A 27466-nucleotide genomic window follows, 5' to 3' on the forward strand; every position below is an offset into this window, starting at 1 on the left:
GTTATGATTTTACAAATTAAGCACCAAAACATTATGTTATACAACAAATTTGACAGAAAAAGTAGTTCAATATGCAGTAATGCTATGTAGAAATTACTGTATTTACGAATTTAGCACCAAAATATCACGATGTATTGAAAACATTGACTACAAAATGCGTTGGATAATCCAGAACGTTGGATAAGCGAGTGTTGGATAAGTGAGACTCTACTGTATATTGAACTATACCACTATACTGTAATATTATATGAAATATATAACATATAATTAATATTATTATATGGTATTATTATTAGCATTATATTGTAAAACTGCTGTGACTGCGCCTTCGGGGACTATGGATGATGGTGGTGGGATCAGGAGAGAAAGGAAAAACCCTCGCGAGGAGGGCTCATTGGAGGAGTTGCGCAGGAAAAGGATTAGAGAGCTTAATGGGGAATCTTCTGAGGAAGATTCAGATGGGGAGTTTGGGGAAGAAATGGATGCTGGTGAACAGGTGGTGGCTGAGGAAGTGGGCACTGAATGGGCACGGCCACCGGAGATGTCTGGGGAATTGGGGCCTATGGATACTACTGAACCTTGGGTATCTTCAGGAGCAGATCCCACTTGGGCTGCTTGGAGAAGGGAGGATGGATCTTTAAGTGTGCATGGGGTTGAGTGTGGGCAGGATGATTGGAACTCCGACGAGCAATTAGGCATGCCTGATCCACGAGCCCTAGCTGTGTGGAGTTCTGACTCTGAGTAAGATCCGGGACACCTGCTGTTTGGGTGTAGGTGTTTGGACACCCAAGAGGAAGGGGAATAAATTGGGAATGTTTGGTCACTTCACTTTGCGTGTGGCAAGGTGTTGCTGAAGCGCCATTGGGATTTCTGTTCGTTCAAGAAGACTGGACTGGGACTTTGCTTCTGATCTGCTGTTACCTTCGTTGCCTTGGCTCTTTGTGCCATTTCGTGGACCTGGTTTTGATGACTGCACCCTTTTGGACCCTGGACTGGAACTCGACCTTGCTTCTGCCTTCGCCCTTTGATTGATGTCTACCCACGGCTCTTGACTACTGGCCTGCCCTCCTGACCCTGCTGCTGTCTCCTGTCCTGACCCTGGATCAACCTGACGACGCCTCTTCACCTTTTCCTAGGAGCTCCTGGCATTATCTGCATCTTTGAAGCAGTTTGCTGCGGTTCCAGTTTATTTGTCCTCAGACCAGTTTGGTGATTCTTTTGAGAACTGTCCCTTTAAATCCCCAGAGCCGGCTGTTTGCAACAGAAAGGGCTTGGACCCACAGTGCCTTTTGCACCGGCTCTAAGTTTGTTTTCCCTGGCTTTGTTTTCCTGTTTGGAGTTCCAGGTTTAGCTACTAATTGTAGCTCTTGGAAGGTTTTTGGAAGGTTTCAAGTCCTTGTTTGTTTTGTCTATTTTTCTAAGCCAACTCAATTTGTTTTAGAAGCTGAATGGAAGCACCTTTTTAGTTTTATCTAAATAATTTGCGTGGATAATCCGGTTGGCTTGTTAAAACATACTTTTGATATATATTTTTGTTTGGACTGCTTTTAAACACTGATAGTTAAGTGTTTAAAGCCATCTTCTGTGTTTATGTTTACTTTTTGGCCTATCTCCTGAATAAACTGTTTTGTTCGTTAATTGGCGTCTGACTCTTGACAAAAACATTATAATATTATTATCAATATTATATGTATATACAATTATTATATTATTAAAAATGATATACAATATTATATTATAAAACTGAGGGCGGGGGCCAGGTAAGTGATCTTGGAGGGCCGCATTCGGCCCCCGGGCCTTAGTTTGGGGACCCCTGCAATAGGGAGTGGGTAAATCTAGCTTGCCCCAATAGGATAGTCTAGTCTGGTTTCCATTTTCATTTCTGGCCATTTTTTTCCTAATAATTAAAAACATGGTAAAATAAAAGCACCTTCACATGATGTCACAAATTAATGATTTCAGGACTTAGTAGTACAATTTCTGTTGGAATCAAAGCTGTGAATGCTAATTTCTTTTTACATAAATTCATTTTTTCACCACTTGTGGGAAGGAATATTAACTTCTTTTCCTTCTAAATAAAGAACTTACCTTTTCTACATACTCAAATACCAAATATAGTTTCCCTCTCCTTCTGAAAGCTTCTTTTAGCTCCACTATGTTCTCCTGTTTCAAAGTACGGAGCATTTTAAGTTCTCGTAAAGTAGTTTCTTTGACCTCTTCATTTTCTGAAAGTTAAAGAAACATTGGTAAAATATACTATCATGTTTGAAAGACACCCCTGCACCAATAGTACAGAAGAGCCCATCAAATACTTACAACAGGCACAAGACTGAGAATGTTTCATAACATACAACATAAAATAGTAAGTATTTTGACTGTTTTACTCTTAAGCCATAATATGAAAACTATAATGTGAAAGCCATGACTGAAATGGCTGTAGAATACCTGAACCAATTAATTTAAACAGACAGGATGTGTTTTGAAAAAAAAATAACCCCACTTTTCTTCTGTTTGGCTGGCTCTGAACAAATTTGTCTAGTGATTTTCTTTTACAAGTAATTTTTTAATTTTTCTCTCTGCTGGAATGTGACTACTACTTTTTCTTCGTGAAAAGATGACTTAAAATATCACTGAGAATAGTACTGATCTTTATCCAATACCATACTTTACTGCAAATGAACAACACATGAAATAGTCTCAGACATGGAATAAAAATGTAAACTTTCATCAAAAGGTTAATTGCCTACATCAAGAGGAATAAGTCAGAGAGCAATTTGGGAGAGTGCTTCTATAGCACAGTAGGGATGTCTGAACCTTCCTAAATCAACTTCTTCCACTCCATCACCTCTTCCTCCAATAGTTTTTTCTCAACAGTTCCTAGACCAGTGGTTCTCAACCTATGAGTCCCCAGATGTTTTGGATTTCAACTCTCAGACATCCTAACAGCTGGTAAACTGACTGGGTATTTTGGCAGTTGGACAAAACACCTTGAGAGCAGGGCCGGCCCTAGGTAATTTTCAAGTGTAAGCGAACAGAATTTTGGTGCCCCCCCCCCAAAACCAATCACTGAAAAATAAAAGCGTTGGATAAGCGAAAATGTTGGAGAATAAGGAAGGATTAAGGAAAAGCCTATTAAACATCAAATTACATTATGATTTTACAAATTAAGCACCAAAACATCATGTTTTACAACAAATCAACAGAAAAAGCAGTTTAATACATGGTAATATTATGTAGGAATTACTATATTTGTGAATTTAGCACCAAACATTGAACTGGGATATAGGGCAGTGTGGACTCAGATAACCCAGTTCAAAGCAGATATTGTGGGTTATTCTGCTTTGATATTCTGAGTTATATGGCTGTGTGGAAGAGCCCTGAGGGTCCTTCCACACAGCCATATAACCCAGAATATCAAGGCAGATAATCCACAAGTATGTTTCAGTCTACTTGGAATACAGGAAGCGTGTTTAAGAACCGGTCCAAGAGTCCAGAAGAGCCTTGACTACCTGTATGATCACCATCCCACTTTCTTTGCTAGTTAACTTGAACCCAGTATGCTTTATTATGCCAACAGTTTGCCTTAGATCAGGCATGAGGCAAACTTTGGCCCTCCGGGTGTTTTGGACTCTAGCTCTCACAATTCCTAACTGCCTATCGGCTGTTAGGAATTGTGGGAGTTGCAGTCCAAACACCCAGAGGGCCGAAGTTTGCCCCGTGCCTGCCACAGATAGTAGAGCAAATAGTTTTCATGGTTGCCCCTCGCTGTTAGGAATTGTGGGAGTTGAAGTCCAAAACAACCAGAGGGCAGAAGTTTGCCTATGCCTGCTGTGAAGTAAACAAATGCAACTTGGCAGCACTTTTAACTGCCATGACTCAATGCTATAAAATCCTGGGAGTTTCAGAAAGTCTTCGGGCCGGTGACTCCCTCCCTCAAGCCCAGGTATCTGAAGCAACCAATCAGGAGGCCGCACCTCAGCCCTCCCCGGGAGCACTCGGAGAACTCCTTCAACACCCTCCCGAACAGTCCCAGCTTATGGCGCTGAGTCGGGCGAGGACTTGGGGCTGCTGCAGGAAGCGCCATCGGTTGAAGGAGCTGCCCACCTTAGCCGCTCCATAGGCGCCCCCGTCGCCCTGGCCCCCGCTTTCCACGCCGCCACCCACCATTCCTCGCCAGTGCTGAGAAAGCTGCGGCTGCCATGCCCGAATTTGAGTGGACTCCTCCTCAGGCCATGCCCCAAGGGAGGAGACTTCAACTCCCAACAGCCTCATTGCTTGGGCTGATGCTTGGGGTTGGTGGGAACTGGAGTCCAAAACACCTGTGTCACCACCGAAGCTTGGGAAGCACTTGAAGGAAGTGACTCTGCACCTCTGCTTTAAAGTGAAGGCACCTCCACACCACTTTTAACTGCCTTAGTGGCCCAGCCACTACGGAGGCCAGGCCAGGCCGCGGCCGCAGAGGCAGGAAAGCCACGCCTGGGCAGAGGTGCCTCAACAGTGCCCCCTAGGCGCCTCCTAGAGGATGCCGCCTTTAGCAACCGCATACTTTGCCTAATGGTTGAACCGCCCCTGCTTGAGAGCCACTGTTCTAAACCCTTCTCTTCCACAGTTCCAGAACACTGCCCTATCTGAAAGCAAGGAGAGAAGTATCCTATATACCATAGAAATCTTAGTCAGACAATCAACTCCCTTAAAAACCTGGGCCAAAAGCCAATGGCTTCTACACAGACAGCATAATGTAGTTTAAAGACAACTTGAAACTATGGCAATCACAAACTGCATACTATTAATTCACATTGCAGCACATTAAAAAAGTTGCAGGGAAATCTGACTTAAGCCATAAAATGTGCTGCAGCAGATCCAAGTATATCCCAAATCTGATGTGAAAGTGGCTCCGCAAAATGTGGAGTGTATTGTAAGCACCAGTTCCTGCAGGAATGAAGGGTAGAGGGACAAGGCATCTGGCTGGCCCTTGTCGCTCCAGCCGCCACCGCCACCCCTCAAGCACTCAAAGTGGCAGGGACCACAGAGCTCATTGACCTAGCAGCAGCATAAGCTGGTTTCACTACTAACCCATGGATGAGTCCATCTACATTTTAAAACTAATTTTCAATCTATTTTTTCATACCTTAATTGCAACAGCACTGAATGCACTAACTGGAGTATTATTGCATTCTCTCCCAGCACTATACAAATACATATGCATATTTAGGATAAATGGTATTGGATAAAAGAGATGTACAGTCTTGAAAATGATTCAAAAGATGTAGAGTTAATATTATCAACTGAGCACCAATGACACATATCTGTTCTTGACTCATTAAGTGCTGTTGCCTTTATTGGACAATACGTTTTTCAACAGAGAACCAGGACAAAGAGCAGTAGTTTTTCACATTCCTGTCAGCCAGTGTGGTGGATTTATGATATATTAGGCATAGAGATGTTTAAAAAAGCTTTGCATTTTGCCACCTGACAGCTCTTATTGTATGTAGGAGGCAAAAGGAAAATAACACTTCATATCTTTTTAAAAGGGCTAGACTATCTCCCAGAATATCCCAGAACTCTTTTCATGCTTTTTCAGTAACTGCAAGACGATTCACAGTTCAGCTATGTGGTCTGCTTTTTCCTCATTCATACTTTGGCAACAGAATATGCAGCATAAAGTGGGTCATGTAGCACAGCATGCTCCGTGACATGCAACAAATAGATCATCCGGAAAGTCCTGCAACATTTAAAGAATGTTGCTTAGTTTATAACAAATACTTTATGCTAGTGCCACAGAAAATCTCCCTACAAAATAGAGACTTCTGTGCTTTTTAACAAAGCATGTGAAAACTGTATACTAAACCAGAAGCATCTACAGAGTTCGTTTTAGGCATAAAATTTTTAAAAATTCTTCCGTATGGAATAAATCATCCAGAAAGTCTATGTAACATATGCCAGGATAAAACAGAATGGTAAATGAAAACTGTAATCTATTTTTCTGAACACAAAGTCTTTGGTTTTGAGAGAGCCTAGATAACAAAAATAGCAAGAACATGTCCACAGTTTCTGAAGCTTCCAGTTTTAACACTACTTCAACACTATCTCAAGAAGCATTATCTCAAGAAATCTTGGAAGACCACAATGCCTCCCTTTTGACACTCAATAATGTTTTTATTCTTGTAGATTATTCTCTTAATCTCAGAAAAATATCAATGTTCAGTGTAAATTACATTAAAATAAAGAAAGTTTATCTTAAGACACAAAACTAACTAAGTTTATTACAAATACATTCTCATACACAAATGTGGAAAAGTTACCTTCACTGTCTTTGAATTTCTTAATGGCCACAATTTCATGTGTTTCCTGAAAAATAAACAGTAAAATAAGTTGTTTCTCCAAAAGAGCAATAATTTCCACTTACCCAACAAACAAATAGTTTCAATTAATATTAGGCTTTGTTTTATTTATTTATTTAGTTAGTTAGTTATTATTTCCATCATTTCTATCCCGCCCTTCTCACCCTTCTCATATACTGTATGGCTAAGGAACAGATGGGGAAAATACCCTCTTGGACCTGTCAAATTGTGGACTCTCCTGGCCTTGATGCCAGAAACACTGATCTCATTCCAGTGCTAAATATAAACATTGTTGGTTCAAGCTTTTGGGGCTCAGTGATGTTAGCTTTATTGTTATCTACTGGAGCATTATAATTTGATTATGCTGAACAGTTCTTACTATCTAAGTTGCTTTTAAATTGTTTTAAACTTTGGGCCTTTTTTACTATGCTCCATCTCAAACTCTGAATATATGGCAGTAGAGTCTCACTTATCCAACACTCGCTTATCCAACGTTCTGGATCATCCAACACATTTTTGTAGTCAATGTTTTCAATATATAGTGAGATTTTGGTGCTAAATTTGTAAATATAGTAATTACTATGTAGCATTACTGTGTATTGAACTACTTTTACTGTCAAATTTGTTGTATAACATGATGTTTTGGTGTTTAATTTGTAAAAGTATAACCTAATTTGATGTTTAATAGGCTTTTCCTTAATCTCTCCTTATTATCCAACATATGCGCTTATCCAACGTTCTGCCGGCCCGTTTACGTTGGATAAGTGAGACTCTACTGTATAATATTATTTATAATAGTGAATGTTTTGTTCTATGGCAGCTATAATTCACCAGGGTTGTTTTAATTGTAATCTAAATTACAGTGATGACTTTGAAAAAGAAAAGCCAAATTCCCCAGACCATGGGGTCTTTCTTGAAATAAAAAGAAAGGGTAACCATAACTCATTAGAAGCTCATGGCAGACATCTTAAAATCTACATAAAGTTTGTGGTTGTCATCCAGGTTATAGAACCCAGTCTCAAGTTGAATTCAAAATAGGTTCTGTATGCAAGTCCACGTGAACCTTGAAAATACAATACAGGCAGTCCCCAAGTAACAAACATCTGACCTACAAACAATTCAATAAGGGTGAGACAACAGGAAAGGAGAGAAATCTATCACTTGGAAGAGAAATTCACCCCTGAAAGAATTATCATGGGGAAAAGGCGTCGCCATTGAAGCTTTTTCACAAATCCTTGTTTTCACTGCAAGCCAAAATTTTCAAAATCCAAAATTTTCAAAATCACAGGGACAGAAAGTGAGGTGAAATCTTCTAAACAGAGGCACAGATAGCAAAATAAAAATCACAGGGGTGTTAACCCTTCCCTATGCTATCCAAAGCATATACATACACACATACACAAACACAAAGTAGAGTCTCGCTTATCCAAGACTCGCTTATCCAAGGTTCTGGATTATCCAAGGCATTTTTGTAGTCAATGTTTTCAATATATCATGATATTTTGGTGCTAAATTTGTAAATACAGTAATTACAACATAACATTACTGCGTATTGAACTACTTTTTCTGTCAAATTTGGTGTCTAACATGATGTTTTGGTGCTTAATTTGTAAAATCATAACCTAATTTGATGTTTAATAGGTTTTTCCTTAATCCCTCCTTATTATCCAAGATATTCGCTTATCCAAGGTTCTGCTTGGATAAGTGAGACTCTACTGTATATATATTTGGCTGGAGTTACACTTAATAATGTACCTGTTCTGACTTACATACAAATTCAACTTAAGAACAAACCTAAAGAACCCATCTTGTTCGCAACTTGGGGACTGCCTGTACAAAGTTGTTTTAAACAGAAAATAACTCCATACAACCAAGCAACATTCAGAGACATGTAATATATACATTGCCTTTCAAATAGTGCAATTAAATCTGGCACAAAATTAACTCCTTTAAATTACAAAGATTAATATTCTATGATAAGCATTCATTGCCATATGCATGCTCAGACAAGAGTGACTACTTATATAAAATAAACACTCTGCTATCTTGCAGCAGTTAGTTCAATTTCAAAAAAACCCTGCAGCTTTCCAACTGCAGAATCTGAGAGAATAACCTATATGTAGTTCTCCAATTAAATTTTCTATTGCAATCATAATCCACAATTTGCCATCTCAAGGAATTTGGCTTCTTTTTTAACTTCAATCTTAGTTACAAAAAATCAATTCATACATGCACCCAGGCCACATATGACCCACAACAAATCTCCAGCAGCCAGCTTCCTCTTTCATTAAAGATTCTTTGGGTACAACTTTTGGAGATGCTTTATTTTACACTTATTTCCAATAAATGATACAATTCATATTATCAGTAAAAATCAACCACTCATCAGGGCCTTCCTCTCTATGTGAGGAACCTAGATTTTTAATAGTGAGACTCTTCAAGTCACACAGCTTGCGAACAGAACGTAACTCCCACAGTTTGTGCATGGGTTTTATCTGTGCATGTATGTTTTGGCTGGTTGTCTTTGCAATGCCAATACTAGAGATAAAGAGGCTCCATCACCAAAGAACAAAATATATACAATTTTGAAAGTGGTAAACAAATGATGCCATTCCAATTACTACTCCTAAAAAACCCCGAAACATAAAAACTACAGGAAATTATGTTGTTGCTTGTTTCTGATAAAGTAACAGCAAGATACAGATGGCATTGCATGAGAATTACTCTTTACATAAACATGGCAACATTCCATATTTGCTATAAATGTTAATTGGTTTCAGGAGAATAGTTTGGCACTTCATTAAGATGCAAGCTACAAAAGCTGGCGTATTGGCAAGCAAGGCAGTAACTTTTCAATAATCTTAGCAATTTGAAAAGCTTTAATGTAAGCATTCATACAATCCTGACAGTACTAAATGCAAATTGTATCTTTAATGATAATTTTAAATACTTTCTCATAAGGTTTCATGTGGTCCTGAAATTTATAAAGGCAAATCATACCCTTATTTCTCAGGTACAATGTGCCACCCACATATAGATGCCCTGAAAGCATTCTGATTGAACTCTATGTGCTACAATCATACACTATTTTACCAGCTAAAGAATCATAGTAGAACTCAAGAAATACCCTAATGTGCTAGTGAAATATAATATAACACCAACAACATGAGAAATGTACAGGTAGAATCCAAGATACATTAGCAGTACTGTCTGTCAGTACAAATGTGCCAACAAGATGGATGAAATGGGGAAAAACAGAGGCAGCAAGGAAAGAAGCACACATATTCTCTCCTATGCCCTTTGCTTTACAATCATACCTTGTTTGTGTAATTTAGAATAGCCCTACACCTGATGTAGGGATCTTCTCTCCCACCAAAGTCAAAATGCAGTGAGAAAAAGGAGCCCTCACACCAGCAGTTCTGCATGTGGCACAACTGTGATAGTCCACGAGCTCGATACTCAACACAGATACCTAGCACCAACTCCATTTTTACAACCTTGGGTGGCAAAACACATGCAAACAAGGAAAGAAAGAGCATTTTAATATGTAACTGCTTTGACTGTCTTCTCGACATTTTCCTTCAAGTGAGAATTAGTTCTCATCTGAACTGCATTTCTCTAAGTATTTTTCTACATCTTCAACAGCAGAGACTACATTTGTTACGTTGAGATGTGCTAGCTTTCTGGACGTGCATATCTTGTCCTTAGTATTCCTTGTATATTGGCTACAGAATCCAATTTGTCCCAGAAGAAGCAGTGTGGAAAGCTGCCAGGAACACCACTAAAGCTCTGAAGGTTGAGTCAAAGCTAAAGGAATTGTGTATAGATTTCCTCTCCTGACTAAAAAAAATGTTGTCTGTAGCTACAAAAAAAATGTGCAAAAGCTAGATCCCAGTCAGCAAACCACAAGGTACATTTAAACAAATGGATCTACAGGCCAATGGATACTCCACCACAGACATCAGAAGAGCTGTTAGGCCAAGAATAAGCCATGAGAGTAAAAACAAAGTTCCACCCAGAGGAAAAAATGTTCTTACCATACATCAAGGGAACCACTGACAGCATAGGAAAACTGATGCAGAAACACAACATACAAACTATCTACAGACCCACTAAGAAAATCTAACAAATGTTATGTTCAGCAAAGGACAAAAGGGATCCTCTCACCCCTGCAGGATTCTACATACCATGCAACTGTGGACAAGTCTATATAGGGACCACCAAACGCAGCATTGCCCAAACATGAATCAAGGAACTTGAAAAGCACTACAGACTGATTCAACCAGAGAAGTCAGCCATAGCAGAAAACTTGATGAACTAACCTGGGCAGATTATATTATTTGAGAACAGAAAAATGCTGGACCACTCTAATGACTACCATGTCAGACTACACAGAGAAGCCATTGAAATCCACAAACATGTGGACAATTTCAGCAGAAAGGAGGAAACCATGAAACTGAATAAAATCTGGCCACCAGTATTTAAAAACTCAAAAATTAGGACAGTAAACAAAAAACAACACTCAGAAGGCAGAGAATTCCAGACAAGAAACAATCAGGGCTAATTAACACCTCCCAAAAAAGGATTACCCCAGGCAGGAAGAAACCATGCTTTGAAGCTGCAAGGCCATTCAATGCTAATTAATCTGGCCAACTGCAACATTCACACTTGCCTCAGACAGACAATTCTTTCTCCCACCCTGGATCTTCCATAGATATATAAACCTCCCTTGCTTAGTTTCCAATATATCTCACAACCTCTGAGAATGCCTGACATAAATGTGGGTGAAACATCAGGAGAGAATGCTTCTGGAACATGGCCAAACAACTCACAGCAACCCAAATGGATCCAGCTTACCAGAAAATATTAAAGGACCTCTTGGATAGCCATCCTGTTATGTTATGTTATGTTATGTTCTGAATAACTCTTATTATCCTATAATGTATTGCCACTGTGTAGTGGTGTGGGCATTGGACTACATCACTAGAAACCAGCCTTCAAACCCTTGCTTAGCCATGAAAACCAATCAGATGACCTTGGGCAAGTCACATTCTTTCAGTGTCTAAGGAAAGCAAAGGCAAACCCATTCTGAGCAAATCTTACCAAGAAATCCCCATGGCAGGATCACCTTAGGGTATTGTAAGTCAGAAACTACTTCAAGTCATGTAATAACAACAAATGTGCTGTTCCTCCCATGCATACTGTTCAAAAAACTGATTTTCTATCACTCCTCTTCAGTAGAAGACTTATAATTTGCTAAGGAGAATGCAGTACTTAGAATAGGTAAAGATAAAGGTTTGCCCCTGACGTTAAGTCTAGTTGTGTCCGACTCTGGGGGTTTGTGCTCATCTCCATTTCTAAGCTGTCCATAGATGCCTCCAAGGTCATGTGGCCGGCATGACTGCATGGAGCACCATTATCTTCCAACCAGAGTGGTACCTATTGATCTACTCACATTTGCATGTTTTTGAACTGCTAGCAGAAGCTGGGGCCAACAGTGGGAGCTCACCCAACTCCCCAGATTCGAACCGCCAACCTTTCAGTCAGCAAGTTCAGCAGTTCAGAGGTTTAACTCGCTGTGCCACCTGGGGCTCCATACTTAGTAATAATATAATAATAAAATTTTATTTATATATCGTCCTATCCCCTTGAAGGGACTCGGGGCTTGTGCAATCTGGGTAAACCTTGATCCGTTTCAGTGTCCCGGATTTCAGTGGGGGCTCAGATTCATTATACGGGAGGACACAAATCCATTTTCGATCCAGGAAACTGAAAGATTTGTTTTCAATCTGGCCCATTGGCAGCAATGGGGGGGGGGGCGTTCCAAGGTTTAAGGCAGGGGCTTAAGAAACCCCCCTTCCTGAGATTCTTTCCCTTCTCTCTTTAGAGAAGACCCAGGTTTAACGAAAGGGCTTAAGAAACCCCCTTTCCAATTACTTTTTACTTAATTTTTTTTACTTTCTTTCTTTCTTTTCTTTTTGGATCAGGATGAACTATGGGTGTGGGTATTTTTTCTTCTTCTTTTTATTCTTGATCTATACTATCTTTTCACCCACCTTTTCTATCAAAAAAAATGTTCTCACACTTTCGCTGTATTTAATATCTGAAACTTCAATAAAAAATTATATATATATAAAAAGAAAACCCTGCAATCCTTTTCCTTTTGTATTTAGAGGAGACCCAGGTTAAGGTGAGGACTTGAGAAACACCCCTTCCTGCGATTTTCCCCATCTCACTTTAGAGGAGACCCAAGTTTAAGGTAAGGGCTTAAGAAATCCTGCTTCCTGTGATCCTTTCCCTTCTGTATTTAGAGGAGACTTGGGTTTGAGGCAAAGGTTGAAGAAATAAACCTTTCTGGGATCCATTCCCTTCTAGTGGCTGCCTTTCTCCTCATAACCGAAACTGAAAGCAGCCGGGTTTTCGACAGACGCTGTTTTGTTGTGGCCGAAAAAAATTGGGGGTGGAACCCATGCCATTACAGGCATCTGAACCAACCGAACCAGCCAAATACTTTTTTTGAAAACAGATCCGTGCACAAGCCTAGTACTTAGTACTAAGAGGGTAGGGCATAGAGTCCTGGGAGATAAAGAAGAAACCTGAAACAAAAAGAACAAAATATAATAGAAGACATCTGAAACCTTTTTTTTTAAATTGAATGGATTTTTTTATATAAAAAAAAACTGTCTCAGATACCTGGCATATTCAGTCCTTGATATCAAGGGGTTTTCTTTCCACAGATCTTCTCCCCAATAACCAAAATAAATATTCTCCACTTAATTCTCGCTCTTTCTGTTTAAACTCCCTTGCTTTTCTATGTAGAATATATCAAGGAGTATTTTTGACCAAATCTGATTTTCTTCCTCCTCTTCCTCTTCATTTTGTTTGAACCTAATCCTTTAAAAACTCGGTGTCTGCTTTGTCTTGTGCAGCAGGGAAGCTCAGCATAAAAATTTCCATAACAGCCTACTCTCAAAAACATAATCTAATTAGCTAAGTCACACAAAATTTCAATTGTCATCTTAAAATAAAAAGCTGTTCAAACTCTGTTGTCCTTTATCACTTCTGAATTTAGGTTGTAGAACTTGGTTTTATAAATTGTGGCTTTAAATATTCTATAAGATTATTTGTCTGGAATATTTTGTGGCATTCATATACTTATTTTTCTTTTATTCTTTAACTGTACAAAGGAGTCACATGACTCACAATTAAATACAAGTGATTAGTCCTGGATAACAAACCCAAGTTTAATACACTCCTACATTATCAGCAAAGTGCATAAAGTTAGAAGCCAGAAATAAGCACAGAATTTGCTAATAAGCACCAGTCAGTTAGTAAGCCTTGAAGAACTGTACAGGAAGAAAACCTCATTTGGGAAAAACACGCTACTCTTTATTTGAAGCAAAATCAGTGTATGGTAAGAAGTCTTACATTTCACATAACAAGCTAAATAGTTTTTGATGGATTTTGATGCATTTCAATTAGAATACTTATTAGTATAAAGATTGTCAGATAGGATGATTGATGAAGTAGCTAACTCTTATGGTTCTGTATTTTAGACTATACTAACAGCTTTAATCTCTCCTTTTTCATTTAAGAAATAAAATGGATTTTGGAAGGGCCCATGTTTGCAAAACATAAAAATCCAAATCTTCTTAGGTAACCATTCCAAATAATTAAAACCAGAATCTGAATGTATTCCAACATAAACATGCTGCACATAGCTTTGTTTAAACAGGATGAATTAGTTCCTTCTCATCTGCTTCCTTTTGTTGTCATTTCAAAGAAAATTATTTCCTTCTTGGCCAAGTTTTCTGAGCAGGTAGAAGTTGTGCAATTCTTGGATCAAACTGATAATCTGGATTTATTTCAATGTAGTTCTGAGTCTGATTTTATTAGTGTCATAATCAGCCCTGGGGATGGTCTATGCCTAGGGTACACAAAGAGGGCAATTCTATATTCTTCTCAACTTTTCTATAACTTTCAGAGCTTGGCTCTGGAATTTCAGTTGAAAAGCTGCATCATTAAAATATAATATATTTTAGAGGTTTTTGTAATGATATCCTCAACCCTATTTCCACATGAAATGCTTTAACTTTACAGACTGTATTGACAAAAAGTGCCTTATTCCTTTAGAACAGACATTAGCAAACTAAGGCCTGGGGGCCAGATGCGGACACCTGGGCGCACACCTCAGGCCCTCCTCATTTTCTATTTCCTCTTGGCATCAGGACATGATGGTCCGCTGCATCCTTATGAAGTACGGACGGGGGAGGAAGGCATGTAGCAGCTGAGAGCCCTCTGGAGAGCTCTCAGCCACCGTCTGTCCCATCCTCCTCCCGGCATAAGGATGGTGTGAGCGGCCCGGTCTTTATGCTAAGAGGACGGCCCGAGGAAGGCATGCAGCGCCTGAGAGACCTCTGGAGCATTCTTGGCCATCGCCTGTCTTCCTCTCCTCACAGCATAATGGCAAGATGACAACCCGAAGGGCGTGGGATGAGGATGCAGGAGGATAATCGGGGCAGTCGCCACATGTCTCATTTTCCACCAGCATAAGGATTGAGTGAGCAGCTCCATCCTTATGTCAGGAGGACAACCTGAGGATGACCCTGCCCACTCCTATCTCCACCCTCTAACAGGCCCTCTCCCTCCCGGGCCCGTCCCACCCAGGGCGTGCCAGGTTGCCCTCCCTCTTGGACCTGCCCACTCGGTTGGGCCCACAATGTGGCCCCCAAGGCAAAAACGTTTGCCATACCTGCTTTAGAAGAACCCTCATTACCTTTGATGTACTTCCCTGAACATTTTCAAGTTCTGGCATATTTTTAGAGCATAGGCTGGGAAGGTGTAACCTGCATGTTGCACACAAGGCTGTTTTTGTGGCTCTGAGGCCCACTAGCAAAATATTTTCCTCTTAAATGTGCATGGTCCCACCCGGCCATTTTATGCCAAGGGGAATGTATTTTCAAACAATAAATAGCCCAGAAACTGACTTACGGGTTAAAGTAGTATGAAATATTATTTTATATTACAGTAGAGTCTCACTTATCCAACATAAATGGGCCAGCAGAACGTTGGATAAGCAAATATGTTGGATAATAAGGAGAGATTAAGAATAAGCCTATTAAACACCAAATTAGGTTATGATTTTACAAATTAAGCACAAAACATCATGTTATACAACAAATTTGGCAGAAAAAGTAGTTCAATATGCAGTAATGCTATGTAGTAATTACTGTATTTACGAATTTGGCACCAAAATATCACGAAGTGATATTCCATTATTTGAAATGTATTTGCTGTACCAATGCTTTTGACACGAAATAAATAGATAAATCACGAAGTATTGAAAACATTGACTACAAAAATGCATTGGATAATCCAGAACATTGGATAAGCGAATGTTGGATAAGTGAGACTCTACTGTACTTTAACCTGAAATAGTTTAAGTTGATTCATGTCAGATAAAAACCCTACTATTGTCTGAAGGAGTATCCAAAACGTAATGAAATTACTCTATCGCTATCACTCCCTGGAAGTTCTTCCTAATGTTTAGGTGGCATCTCCTTTCTTAACATTTGAATCTGATGGTTCATGATTGGAGGGGCTGAAAATAAATTTGCTCCATTCATCAGCATGACATCTTTTCAAATATTTAAAAATGGCTATCCCATCACTTCCCCACCCCCCCCCAATTTTTTTTTCCTCTTCCCCAAGCTATACATTCCCAGTACCCTAAGCCATTACTCATAGGATATGACTTCCAGACCCCCAATGATCTTGGTCATACTTCAATGAACTCATTCCATCTTATCAACAACCTTCTGGGACATTTCAACCCAGGACTGTCCAAAGTATCTGCTCGAAACTGAGAAGAAATGTACTACTGTATTTACATTCCTTGATCTGAACACTAATTCTAGTCCTCTCCTTATGGTACTAGCAACATCAACCATAATTTGGTGCCATCTGCAAATTTTAAAACTATGCTCTCTATTCCATCATCCAAATCATTAATAGATATGATAACCAATTGGGCAAGGACTAAGCCCTGGCACTGACTAGTCTGTTCTTTCCAGGATAAGGAGGTACCAGTCAAGTACAGTAGAGTTTCACATATCCAAGCTAAACGGGCCGGCAGAAGCTTGGATAAATGAATATCTTGGATAATAAGGAGGGACTAAGGAAAAGCCTATTAAACATCAAATTAGGTTATGGTTTTACAAATTAAGCACCAAAACATCATGTTATACAACAAAATTGACAGAAAAAGTAGTTCAATACGCAGGAACGTTATGTTGTAATTACTGTATTTGTGAATTTAGCACCAAAATATCACGATATATTGAAATCCTTGACTACAAAAATGGCTTGGATTATCCAGAAGCTTGGATAAGCGAGGCTTGGATAAGTGAGACTCTACTGTATTATTTGGGTGCATCTATACTGTAGAATTAATGCAGCTTGATATCTCTTTCACTGCCATGACTCAATGCTATGAAACCATGGGAGTTGCGGTTTGGTGAGGCAGTGACATTTTTTGGCACAAGGTTAAAGGCCTTGCAAAACTGCAGTTCAACTGACAGTTAAAGCTGTGTCAAACTGTATTAATTCAACAGTGTACAGGCCTGTAGCCGTGGGGGGGGGGGTAGGGGTTCAACCCCCCCCCCTGAAATTTTTCAGGTTAAAAAAAAAACCTGGTTTACTCATGAATTTTAACTGGTTAGCCAAATCTCCATGCTAAGTCTATGAGACGCAAAAAAATTAAGAGTCCCTCCAGGCACTATTTCAAGCAGATATTAATAGGTCTATAGCCAGGGGGGGGGGGGGGTAGGGGTTCAACCCCCTCCCCCTGAAATTTCAAACTCCCCCCCCCCCCAAAATTTTTGCTGGCTATGGCCCTGACAGTGTATATGTACCGTTTGAATTCTGTCCTTTAACCAGTTACAAATCTACCTAACATTAGTACTGTCTAGCCCAGAAACCTTGTCAAAAACTTTATTGAAATAAAGGTTTACTATATCCATGAGACTCCCTGATGAACCAAGCTTGTAACTCTATTTAAAAAGAGAAATTAGATTTGCCTGGCATGGTATGGTTTTAAAGAACTATATCATTTTAGTAATCACAGAATCCCTCTTATAGATCATCTTTTTAATGGTCTGCTGAAAATTTCCTGGTATTGACAAACAAACAAAAAATCCACCCTTTGAACAATCATGAGTTCAGTCCAAGCTTTAGCTTTTCTGACTTTTTCTCTACAGCTACTGGCTATATATTTCTATTCCTTTTTGGTGATTTCTCCCTTCTTTCATTTCTTGAACATGTCCCTTTTCTATCTCAGCTCATTTGAAAGTTCTTTATACATCCACCTGGTATCTTCAGATACCTTCCACCTTTCTTAGTCACTTGAATTGTGTGTGATTGTGCCATAAATACCTTGTCTTTAAGATGCTCACACCCTTTCCCTTCAAGTATTTCTGATAATGGGATTTACAATATTTCTCTCAACTTATTGAAGTCAGATCTCCTAGAGCTGAGAGTGTGTTTGACCACCTCTGATTCTCCATTTCCTCTGTATAACAAAGCCCTATCTAAGAATCCCTCTATTTCCATCCCTTTCATCAATTCATTCCTGTTAGTTAGGATCAACTCCAAAATATGTGACCCCTTTGTTGCCTCCTCCACCTTCTGAACAATGAAATTGTCTGAAGGAAATTCACAGAATTTTACTTCCGACAAATATAGGGGAGGTTGGAAACCCCCATTATTATGATTTCGTTCCTTTTATTGATTTTCTCTTCTGTTCTAGGAAAGCATAATCCAAACGTTCAGTCTTACTTGGAGATCTATAATAGACCCCCACAGTGATGTTACTACTACTATATCCTGCTTCTTTAATTTACACCCAACTGCTTTCAACCTGGATATTGTCCTTTACATCATGGATCCCCTCTAAGCCTTCTTATGCTAAGAGTTTAAGTTCATCTTGTTTATTTCCCATGATCTGTGCATTAGTATGTAGACATTTGAGATCATAGATCTTTCCCTCCAACTGTGCTCTCACTGTACTCTTCCTCTCATTGTTGGCTACCTGTACTTTGGCCCAGTTCCTCCTTAATTATTGAGTTTTGTCTATAATACTGTCTCCTTTCCTGTCCTTTTCCTTTCCATTCCATTCAATTCATTCAGAACTTAATTTAAATTCCTCCTGATCAGATTTGTAAGTCTCTTAGCAAATATGTTATTGCCAACAGCTGTGAGGCAAAGCCTATCTCTTGCCAGAAATACTGCCTCATAAAAAGTGCAGAGTGTGATCTAAGAAGTCAAATCTTTCTTCGCAACATCATCTGCAGAGCCAGTTGTTCCCTTCCAGTGTTCTCTCTCTTCCTGGGCCATGTCCTTCAATAGGAGTGATGAAATCAAAACTTGTCCTTCAGGTCTTTCAGCTTCCTGCTCAGAGCATTACAGTTCCTAGATATTTGCCAAAGATGATATATTGTAGTATCATTAGTTCTCATGTGGATCAGAAGAAAAAACCAATAGTCGGCAGGCTTAATTAATCTTGTCACACTCTCCTTTATATCTTGAATCCTCACCACAGGGAGACAATATACCTCTGGTGATATCTCATCTGCCCTGTTCCCCTCAGAAGGGAATCGCCTACAGCTACCACCCCCTTTTTTTTTTGTTCCTTTGGGATCCATCTGCACCACCCTGCAAGATAAATACCTTACTCTCTGTGACTGAGGTCATTTTTCCTTCTGCTTTGCTTCATTGCCATCATTCAAGAGGAGTACTTGGAATTGGCTGTATAGTTCCAAATTGGTAGCATGTCTTTTGATAGTTCTACATCTGATTGTTACATTCTTTCAAGTGTCTGCCTTGTGCACTTGTTTTTGCCTTCCATGAGCCTTCTTTACTATGTTCAAAAAAAGCTTCGCCCACTTTGATAACCTGTGATATTGATACACGGGCCTCAAGCTGGCTGATCTTTTCTTCCAGCAGTGCAACCAGCTTACATTTGCTGGAGGTATAGCCCCAATTAAAATGTATATTTGCCTTGTCAACTGCGGTTTGTCCCCCTTGTTCCAACTCTCCACACAAAATGCCTGTTTCCTTTTTCCTGTTTTCCTTTAAGCAGTAAAGCATCTTTCCCTCTTGGGAATGGAAGAACCTGCTCTCATCCGCATGCCATCTGCAAAGAACAACACACACCATTCTGGCAGTGGAGGCCAATGCAGAAATCCCAGATGTACTGCACCATCTAGTAGTTTAGGTTCCAGTCTTGGAAAAATAATCTTTTAAAAAGCAGCAGCAAGCAATTTAAAACACTAGGATTAATGTTGGCCGAACCATACTCAGTTGGCTTCATACTGAATAGCAAGATTTAGTACTAAATCTTCCTCTTTTGTCATCTAATATAAATACCTTTAATCTGGCAAGAATTCTGAAGTGAATTCAACCCAATTAATATTTTTATATATTTTAAAATATTATTTAATATTTAAATGATAAATAAAATTATTTATATTTTGCACAATTCTCCTGATTTCATTAATATTTGCTTTCCAATAGACTTTACAACTATCTGTTCACCTTACTATATATAATGTACAATATCCAAGTACTTTAAAATACTTTCCTACTCCCCATAATGTTCTTCAAATTCCCTCTTGGACTGCTTTACTGTAACCTTAACATTAATTTCACTGAAAAGCAGAAAAAGTGCCAGGTACATGTCAGATAAAATGCTGGCATACAGAATAGTGCTTGCCAAATGTTAAAAGATACAGAGCATTTTATTTGGGAGAGAGATTCCAGTCCCATTGCATGTTGCATGTAGCTATATTTCAGGCAATACATGCTACAGTAGTCATGCTTATGGAAATACTTTCTCATGTCTCAAACACTTTAACTTTGAATAATTTTAAAAAAAGAGTTTTCTTCAAATACTGAAAATCTCTGTATCAATCATGAGCTGTGTTTATTAATTGTTCTACCAGCATGAGGTTATAATGCTTCAGAGCAAGGCAAAAATATTATTTACTTGTTTCTGCAGGGAGTGGGCATAAGACATGTAGCGACTTTTTGAGTCTGACTGGTTTGAGCAGTTTAAGCAGATGCCATGTTTCATAGTACTGCAGGCAACTCAGCAGCATTTGTCTGAGTTACTTAAATGGCAGGCAGTAAAAAGACTTGAAATATCTAGTCCAATTTACACAATCTATATATATAAAAGAGTAAAAAACTGGGGGCCTAGAAGTAAGCAACAAAACTACAAGTCCCAGAACCACGAAACTTGCCAACACAACCCACCATCCTTGCCCCTAGGTTCCAACAACAAAAAGAAAAGAAAAATAAAGTCCTCATTAAAGGGAGAGGAATAATTGTTTTTATCCAATTGCTGCCAGTTAAAAGGCTAAGCTCCGCCCACTTGGTCTGCTGCCAGTTAGAAAGGCTAAGCTCTGCCCACTTGGTCTTCTAGCAACCCACTCAGCCCAGGCCGTCTTCAATCAGGCCTCTTCCACGCTGCCTATAAAATACAAATTATCTGATTTGAACTGGATTATATGGCAGTGTAGACTCAAGGCCCTTCCACACAGCTATATAACCCATTTAGAATCTTATATTATCTGCTTGGAACTGGATTATCTTCAGTCCACACTGCTATATAATCCAATTCAGTGTGCATTTTATACAGCTATGTAGAAGGGGCCTCATATAATCCAGTTCTAAACAGAAAATATAAGATTATAAATATACAGTAAAGTCTCACTTATCCAACATAAACAGGCCGGCAGAACCTTGGATAAGCGAATATCTTGGATAATAAGGAGGGATTCAGGAAAAGGCTATTAAACATCAAATTAGGTAATGATTTTACAAATTAAGCACCAAAAACATCATGTTATACAACAAATTTGACCAAAAAAGGAGTTCAATGCACAATAACGTTATGTACTAATTACTGTATTTACAAATTTACCACCAAAATATCACAATGAATTTAAAACATTGACAACAAAACATTGACTACTAAAAGGCACACTGCGTTGGATAATCCAGAACATTGTGATAAGCAATTGTTGGATATGTGAAATTCTACTGTAATATGAAATAATTATTGTGGTATAAAAATAAAGAACAATACAATCTCTAAAACCAGGACAGTAAATAAAAAGCAACACTCTGAAAGCAGGGAGATTGGGAATTCCACAAAGGAAACAATCAGGGCCAGCTAACACCTCCCAAGAAAGGATTCTTTCAGAAAGGAAGCTGACAAGGGAGTGAAGCAGTATGTATTACTAAAGTCATTATTATTACTATCATTATTATTATTATTATTATTATTATTATTATTATTATTATTATTATTATTGTGTTGCTGTGAACCGTGAAAATGAACACAATCTGGCTCCCAGTATTCAAAAACACTAAAATCAGAATATATAAAAATTACTCTGGTATAATAAAACAGAACAATACAATCTCTAAAATCAGAACATTAAATAAAGAACAACACTCTGAAAACAAGGGAAATCCAGACATGAAACAATCAGGGCCAGCTAACACCTCCCAACAAAACTTCCCTCAGGGAGGAAGCTGCCAGGCTTTACAGCTGCAAGGCCATTACATGCTAATCATTTTGCCTAATTGCAGCATTCATACTTCCCTCCAACAGACAAAAAAACAACAACAACAACAAGCAGAAATATTGTATATTCACAAACTTTAGGAAATAATATCCCCTGATGGTACAGCGTGTTAAAGCGCTGAGCTGCTGAACTTCTGGACCAAAAGGTCGCAGGTTTGAATTGGGGGACCGAGTGAGCCCTCACTGTGAGCCCCAGCTTTTGCCAACCCAGAAGTTCAAAAACATGCAAATGTGAGTACATGAATGGGTACTGCTCTGGCGGGAAGGTAATGGTGCTCAATGCAGTCATGCCACGTGACCTTGGAGGAGTCTACGGACAACGCCAGCTCAGAAATGGAGATAAGCACCAACCCCAGAGTCAGACACGACTAGACTTAATGTCAGGGGAAAACCTTTCCCTTTACCTTAACTACCAACATTCCTCAATACTTTATTTCCCATACCACCATACTTCACCACAGCAACGCGTGGCCGGGCACAGCTAGTAAGCATATAAAACTGTAAACAAACATTTAAAAGTTTGTGGTTATATTCTCTTTTCAATAATATGTAAACAGAATAGATACAGATGATTATTTCACTAATATAATTTCAAAGCCACTGAAATAGAGGAAAACTTGACTCACTTTATTGGATTTAAAGTGCCTTTTAAAGATCCCATATACTAGTAGTGTAGCTTCCTACTTGGGTTTCAAGCAGCAGGTGCCATTATGAATAAAAAAATTTATTGAGTGGCATTTAGATGCTGTTAGGAGTGCTTCCTCTTAAAATAAAGCTGTGGCCAAAAAAATGATCACACACGTCTCTGAAGGATTTGAAGACCGTGGGCTGGTTTAAATACAGTATAATAATTGTTTGTCAGTTTGGATAAAATTATTTCAGTTCAAAAACAATAGCAAGTTTGCAGAGTAACCACAAACTTTGTCATTTTGGATAAAAAAGCTAACCCTGATATATCTTAAAGAAAAAATAAAGGAGGAAATGGGAGACCACAAGTCAGGTCACGTGCCTCCAACTATGATTTGCTGTATGTCCCAATCAGTCCAGTATGGTATAATTTAATTCAATTGTCTATTAAGAGAATTTCAACATTAATTGAGGACCTCAGTAATTTTTTGCATAAGTTGCAGTATTTTACTTACCTTATGCCTGCACTTAAGTACAACTCCATAAGCTCCTAGACCACAATCACAAAAGAAAAAACAAAATATTAGCCACCAGAGTTCTTGAAAACATTTCTATATTCTAGTGATGTAAAATAAGGTTTCAAATACTGAAAGTTGTCTAATGGATTTTCATGTGTTTTGAAATGTGTTTCTCTATTAATTTAGTTACTCTATATGTGCATATGTCTGTAGTTTTTCTAATACAAATGCAATCTCAATACAGTCTCTAACTCAAAAAGCAGTGATGCCCCTTTAAATGTGCGGGCAAGGAAATGTACTTTTGATTTCCAATGAATTTATAATGAACTAAAATAATCAGGCTTCAATGAAAGCTACTCATTTTGAAGGCTTGTAGTATAAAACTATGAAGGCTATGCTTACATTAGTAGCACAATTTTTCTTTATACTAAAAATGTTTTAAGCACCACAGAAATTAATATCAAAATTCTCAGATGAATATGATTAAGACACCCAAAAAAATTTAAACACCACATCCAGTAAAGAATAATGCACCTTACAAAAGATCAATGTGTGTTACCACATATGTTTGTGTATAAGCTGACTTCATGTATAAATTGAGGGCAGGTTCTGAAGCCAAAATTATTAAATTTACAATGACTGATGGATAAGTCGAGGGTAAAACAGAAGGGTCCGCAGCAAATCTTTTCCTTGTATTTTAAAAATGCCTAAAGGAAACACCATTAGGAAGAGCTAAAGAGAAGGAGAGGATCATATTTGAGGGATTATAAATGAGGAGGGGTTTTAAATTGCATTGCTGAAAGTGAAAAAATGAGAGGGAAAAATGAAAATGTAGCTTGGGGAAAAAGAGGGGAGTGGAGAGTAAGGTAAACTACATGTCTCCATTAGGGATCCAATATAAAGGCAGAGCCAAAAAGCCCTTCTTGGCATGAAAGCAGTATCCTCATTCACCCCATTATCCCTCACTTGCTTAAAATGGAAAAAGGCAGCCTTCCCTCTATCTCTACTTTCTACAGACACTATCTGATCAACCTGTCAATTCTAGCCAGGCTAAGTTCTTTTCATTCATGTATCCTCTAATTAAATTATATTAAATATATAAGCTTACCTTCACCTACAACTCCAAGGATCTCAAATTTATTCATCACATTACCAATGTTAGGAATCTTCATGAAGACCAATTCCTCATGGGACAACAATCACACAACATAGCATACAGAAGACTTGAAGGCTTTACTGTAGGTTTTTGATAGAAGAAATCTATAATTGCTGGTTATATTTTCTTGTGTTCACATACACACTTTTAGGGGCTCCTGCAAATGAAAAAAAATGTAATTGGCATTATCTAAATCTGCTTACAAATACTCTTATTAAAAGATGAATACAGTTCATAATTGAAGTTGACTTATAATCACCTCAAACTGAACAATGTATGAACAAGCCCTTACATGAACAAGACTTAGAAAAAAAGTAATTCTGAAAATATATATTAACAAAGCTTTAAGATAGTTTTATAATCATAGCACCTAAAACAGAAGAACAATATTATGTTATTAGAACAAATAGCTAAAATCCAGAAAGCCTCAGAAAAGATCCCCAGATGATCCTGCATTGGCATCTTGTCAGAGAACTCCAAAAGCCTATATCATATACAAAGCTTGCTAGGCATAAAAGCTCAAAACAAATCATTACAATCATGTCCTTTTTAACATTCTTTTGAACATCTTTGAGATATACATATTAGAACATAAAAGCCATGTTATATGCATATAGATTATCAGTATACCTAATCTTGCCTACTATTTCAAATATAGTTTCTGCTGAAGAAATAACTCATCATAACCAAAGAATGTAAGGGTGCCAAATACAGATAAAAATGATGAAACCCATTTCAGACATATCTGGAGTACAGTGTCACCTATATGCAGGGGACACCCAACTCTACTACTCCTATCCATCTAATGCCAAGGAAGCTGTCCTGACCCTAAACCAGTGCTTGACATCAGTAATGGACTGGATGAGGGCAAACAAATTGAAACTTAATCCAGACAAGACAGAGGTATACCTGGTCAGTCATAAGGCAGACCAGGGATTAGGGATCCATCCTGTGCTGAATGGGGCCTCAATCCCTTTGAAGACACAGGTTCGCAGTTTGGGGGTCCTTCTGGACTTGGCACTGAACCTGTAGACCCAGGTGTCGGCAATGGCCAAGAGGGTCTTTGCATAATGCCAACAGAACCTGTTCCTTGAGAAGCCAGATCTGGCCACAGTGGTACATACCTTAGTTACATCTAGTCTGGATTATTGTAACGTGCTCTATGTGGGGCTGCCTTTGAAGAGCGCTCAAAAACTTCAGCTGGTTCAAAGAGCCGTAGCCAGGTTGCTCACTGGGGCTGGCTACCTGCTGCAACAGCTCCACTGGCTGCCAGTCTGTTTCTGGGCACAATTCAAAGTGCTGGTTATGACCTTTAAAGCCCTAGACAGTTCAGGTCCAGGCTATTTGACTGACCACATCCCCTTGTACAAACCTGCCCGGGCCCTGAGATTTTCAGGAGAAGCCCTTCTCTTGGTCCCACCTCTAGCTCAAACTTAGTGGGTGGGAATGAGACAGCAGGCCTTCTCAGTGGCTGTCTCTTGGCTCTGGAAGTCCCTGCCCAGGGACGCCAGAATGACCCCCTTCCGGCGGCAGGCTAAAACGTTTTTATTCAGCAGGTTTTTAAAGAAGAAGGTTCTCAAAATCGGGTCAGGGGCTGCTGTGGTTTTATATGTTTTTATGGATTTAATCTGAATTGTTTTAATACTAATGATGTTCTATGCTGTTTTCATATTTGTATATTTTAAATTGTATGTATGCTCATGTTTTTATGTTAAGCCGCTTTGAGTCTTTTGTGGGAGAGATAAAGCAACATAATAATAATAATACTGGAAAAGTTTGTAAATAACTTTGAATCCTATATGAATAACAAAGCAAGTATGTAGTTAAATGAATTGTTTGCAAAATTTGTGTATTTTTTCACACTTCATTGCACTTAGAACAAAGCTGTTCATGGAAAACAAGCCTTCAGGATAGGAATGTAAATCACTCAATAAGTACATAGCAACAGATCAATAAATTGGAGTGCTAGATTCTGCATCCTTAGTACAATGCTGCTGCATAGCTAATTGTAGTGTATGTAAATGGAACAGAAATCTCTATTAATCACTCAGAGATGCAAAATGACAGAAGACCTTGGTCTAAGCTCTTGTTTTAAAGGAGAGTTATTTTTACTTGCATTATTGCTGATATAATTTGAAGACAGAACAGTTTCCCAAATATTTTATTCAAAATAGCATTTCTCCCTCAAGAACTTAGTTATAACATGTGATTCCTCACCTATGTACTACCAAGAGGAATCATTCTGGAACTTCTAATTCCATGGCAACAACTTTTAAAATAAAGGACACTGGAAAAACTAGACAGCAAGATCATTCTGAATACCAAGCAACAGCCTGAAAATAAATTTCAGATACCAGAAGCAAACTGTTATATTGTCTTTCACTAGCTAACAGAAGATTGCTTCTATTTTAACATTTCAGTACCATCTGAAAGTCTGAAAAAGTCTTGGAAAAAAAATCAATTGAGAGCTAAAATATATTGCAGAGACTCTTCACCTGTTTTGTATGTACAATGATCACTGACTTTCTTACAATTCTGCACTCTTCCCACTAAACCTTTTTTCTTTGCCTGTCCAAATTAGAGATTAAAATGTGTAAACCCGTATGTATCATAGCCTAGAATGACATTCCAATGGAGGTCCACTGAAGCTGATTCACTTTGATGCACCTTGCCATACCTGTCAGAAAAGTTAGGTGTGGTACAACTTCACAAGATGTAAAAGTGTGCATATGCAGAATTTCATTTGATCTTTCCTGCTCTTGCCAGGGAGCTGAAAAGCCATTTCTGAGAGTGAAGGGATCTAATGAAATAGAATGCAGGGCGACAGGTGAGGTAAATGGGAGGAGGGGGGTGTTGAAAATTGGGCGGGGTGACTTTCCTTGTTACAAAGTTGTGTATTAATCCAGGCTTTTAAATGAAGAACAATTATTTCACATAAAAAGTTGTTGCTCTTTTAATAGGAAGGAATCATTTGCCCAAAGAAACTCTTTAGTAGTGTACTGAAGCAGTAAGACTGAAAAAGTTAAATGTGAAGTAAACTTATTGCTCTACTTTGTTCAAGCATTTTTACTAGAAAGGAGGATCTGTTCATGATGTTCCCCCTGGTAGAGGCTCATTAGGTTACTGAGCAAATTTTCCATTATGAGAATTTTACACTCACTTCTCCTTATAG

At 38.6% G+C, this 27466-nt stretch overlaps 1 protein-coding gene across 2 annotated transcripts in view; it reads right to left on the reverse strand.

Annotated features, from left to right (window-relative positions):
• cdkl5 (cyclin dependent kinase like 5) overlaps positions 1-27466 on the reverse strand; it is a 117538-nt gene that overhangs the window by 61991 nt on the left and 28081 nt on the right. For both annotated transcript variants that reach the window (XM_008107287.3, XM_003218901.4), the window contains exons 2-5: positions 24247-24451; positions 23136-23170; positions 6303-6348; positions 2089-2225 (exon numbers count right to left, since the gene is read on the reverse strand). In XM_008107287.3, coding sequence (XP_008105494.2) covers positions 2089-2225; positions 6303-6348; positions 23136-23170; positions 24247-24310 — 282 coding nt within the window. In that variant the 5' untranslated portion in view covers positions 24311-24451. The remainder of the gene's footprint in view (positions 1-2088; positions 2226-6302; positions 6349-23135; positions 23171-24246; positions 24452-27466) is intronic.

This window comes from Anolis carolinensis, chromosome 3 (assembly GCF_035594765.1).
Source record: "Anolis carolinensis isolate JA03-04 chromosome 3, rAnoCar3.1.pri, whole genome shotgun sequence".
Lineage (NCBI taxonomy): Eukaryota > Metazoa > Chordata > Lepidosauria > Squamata > Dactyloidae > Anolis > Anolis carolinensis.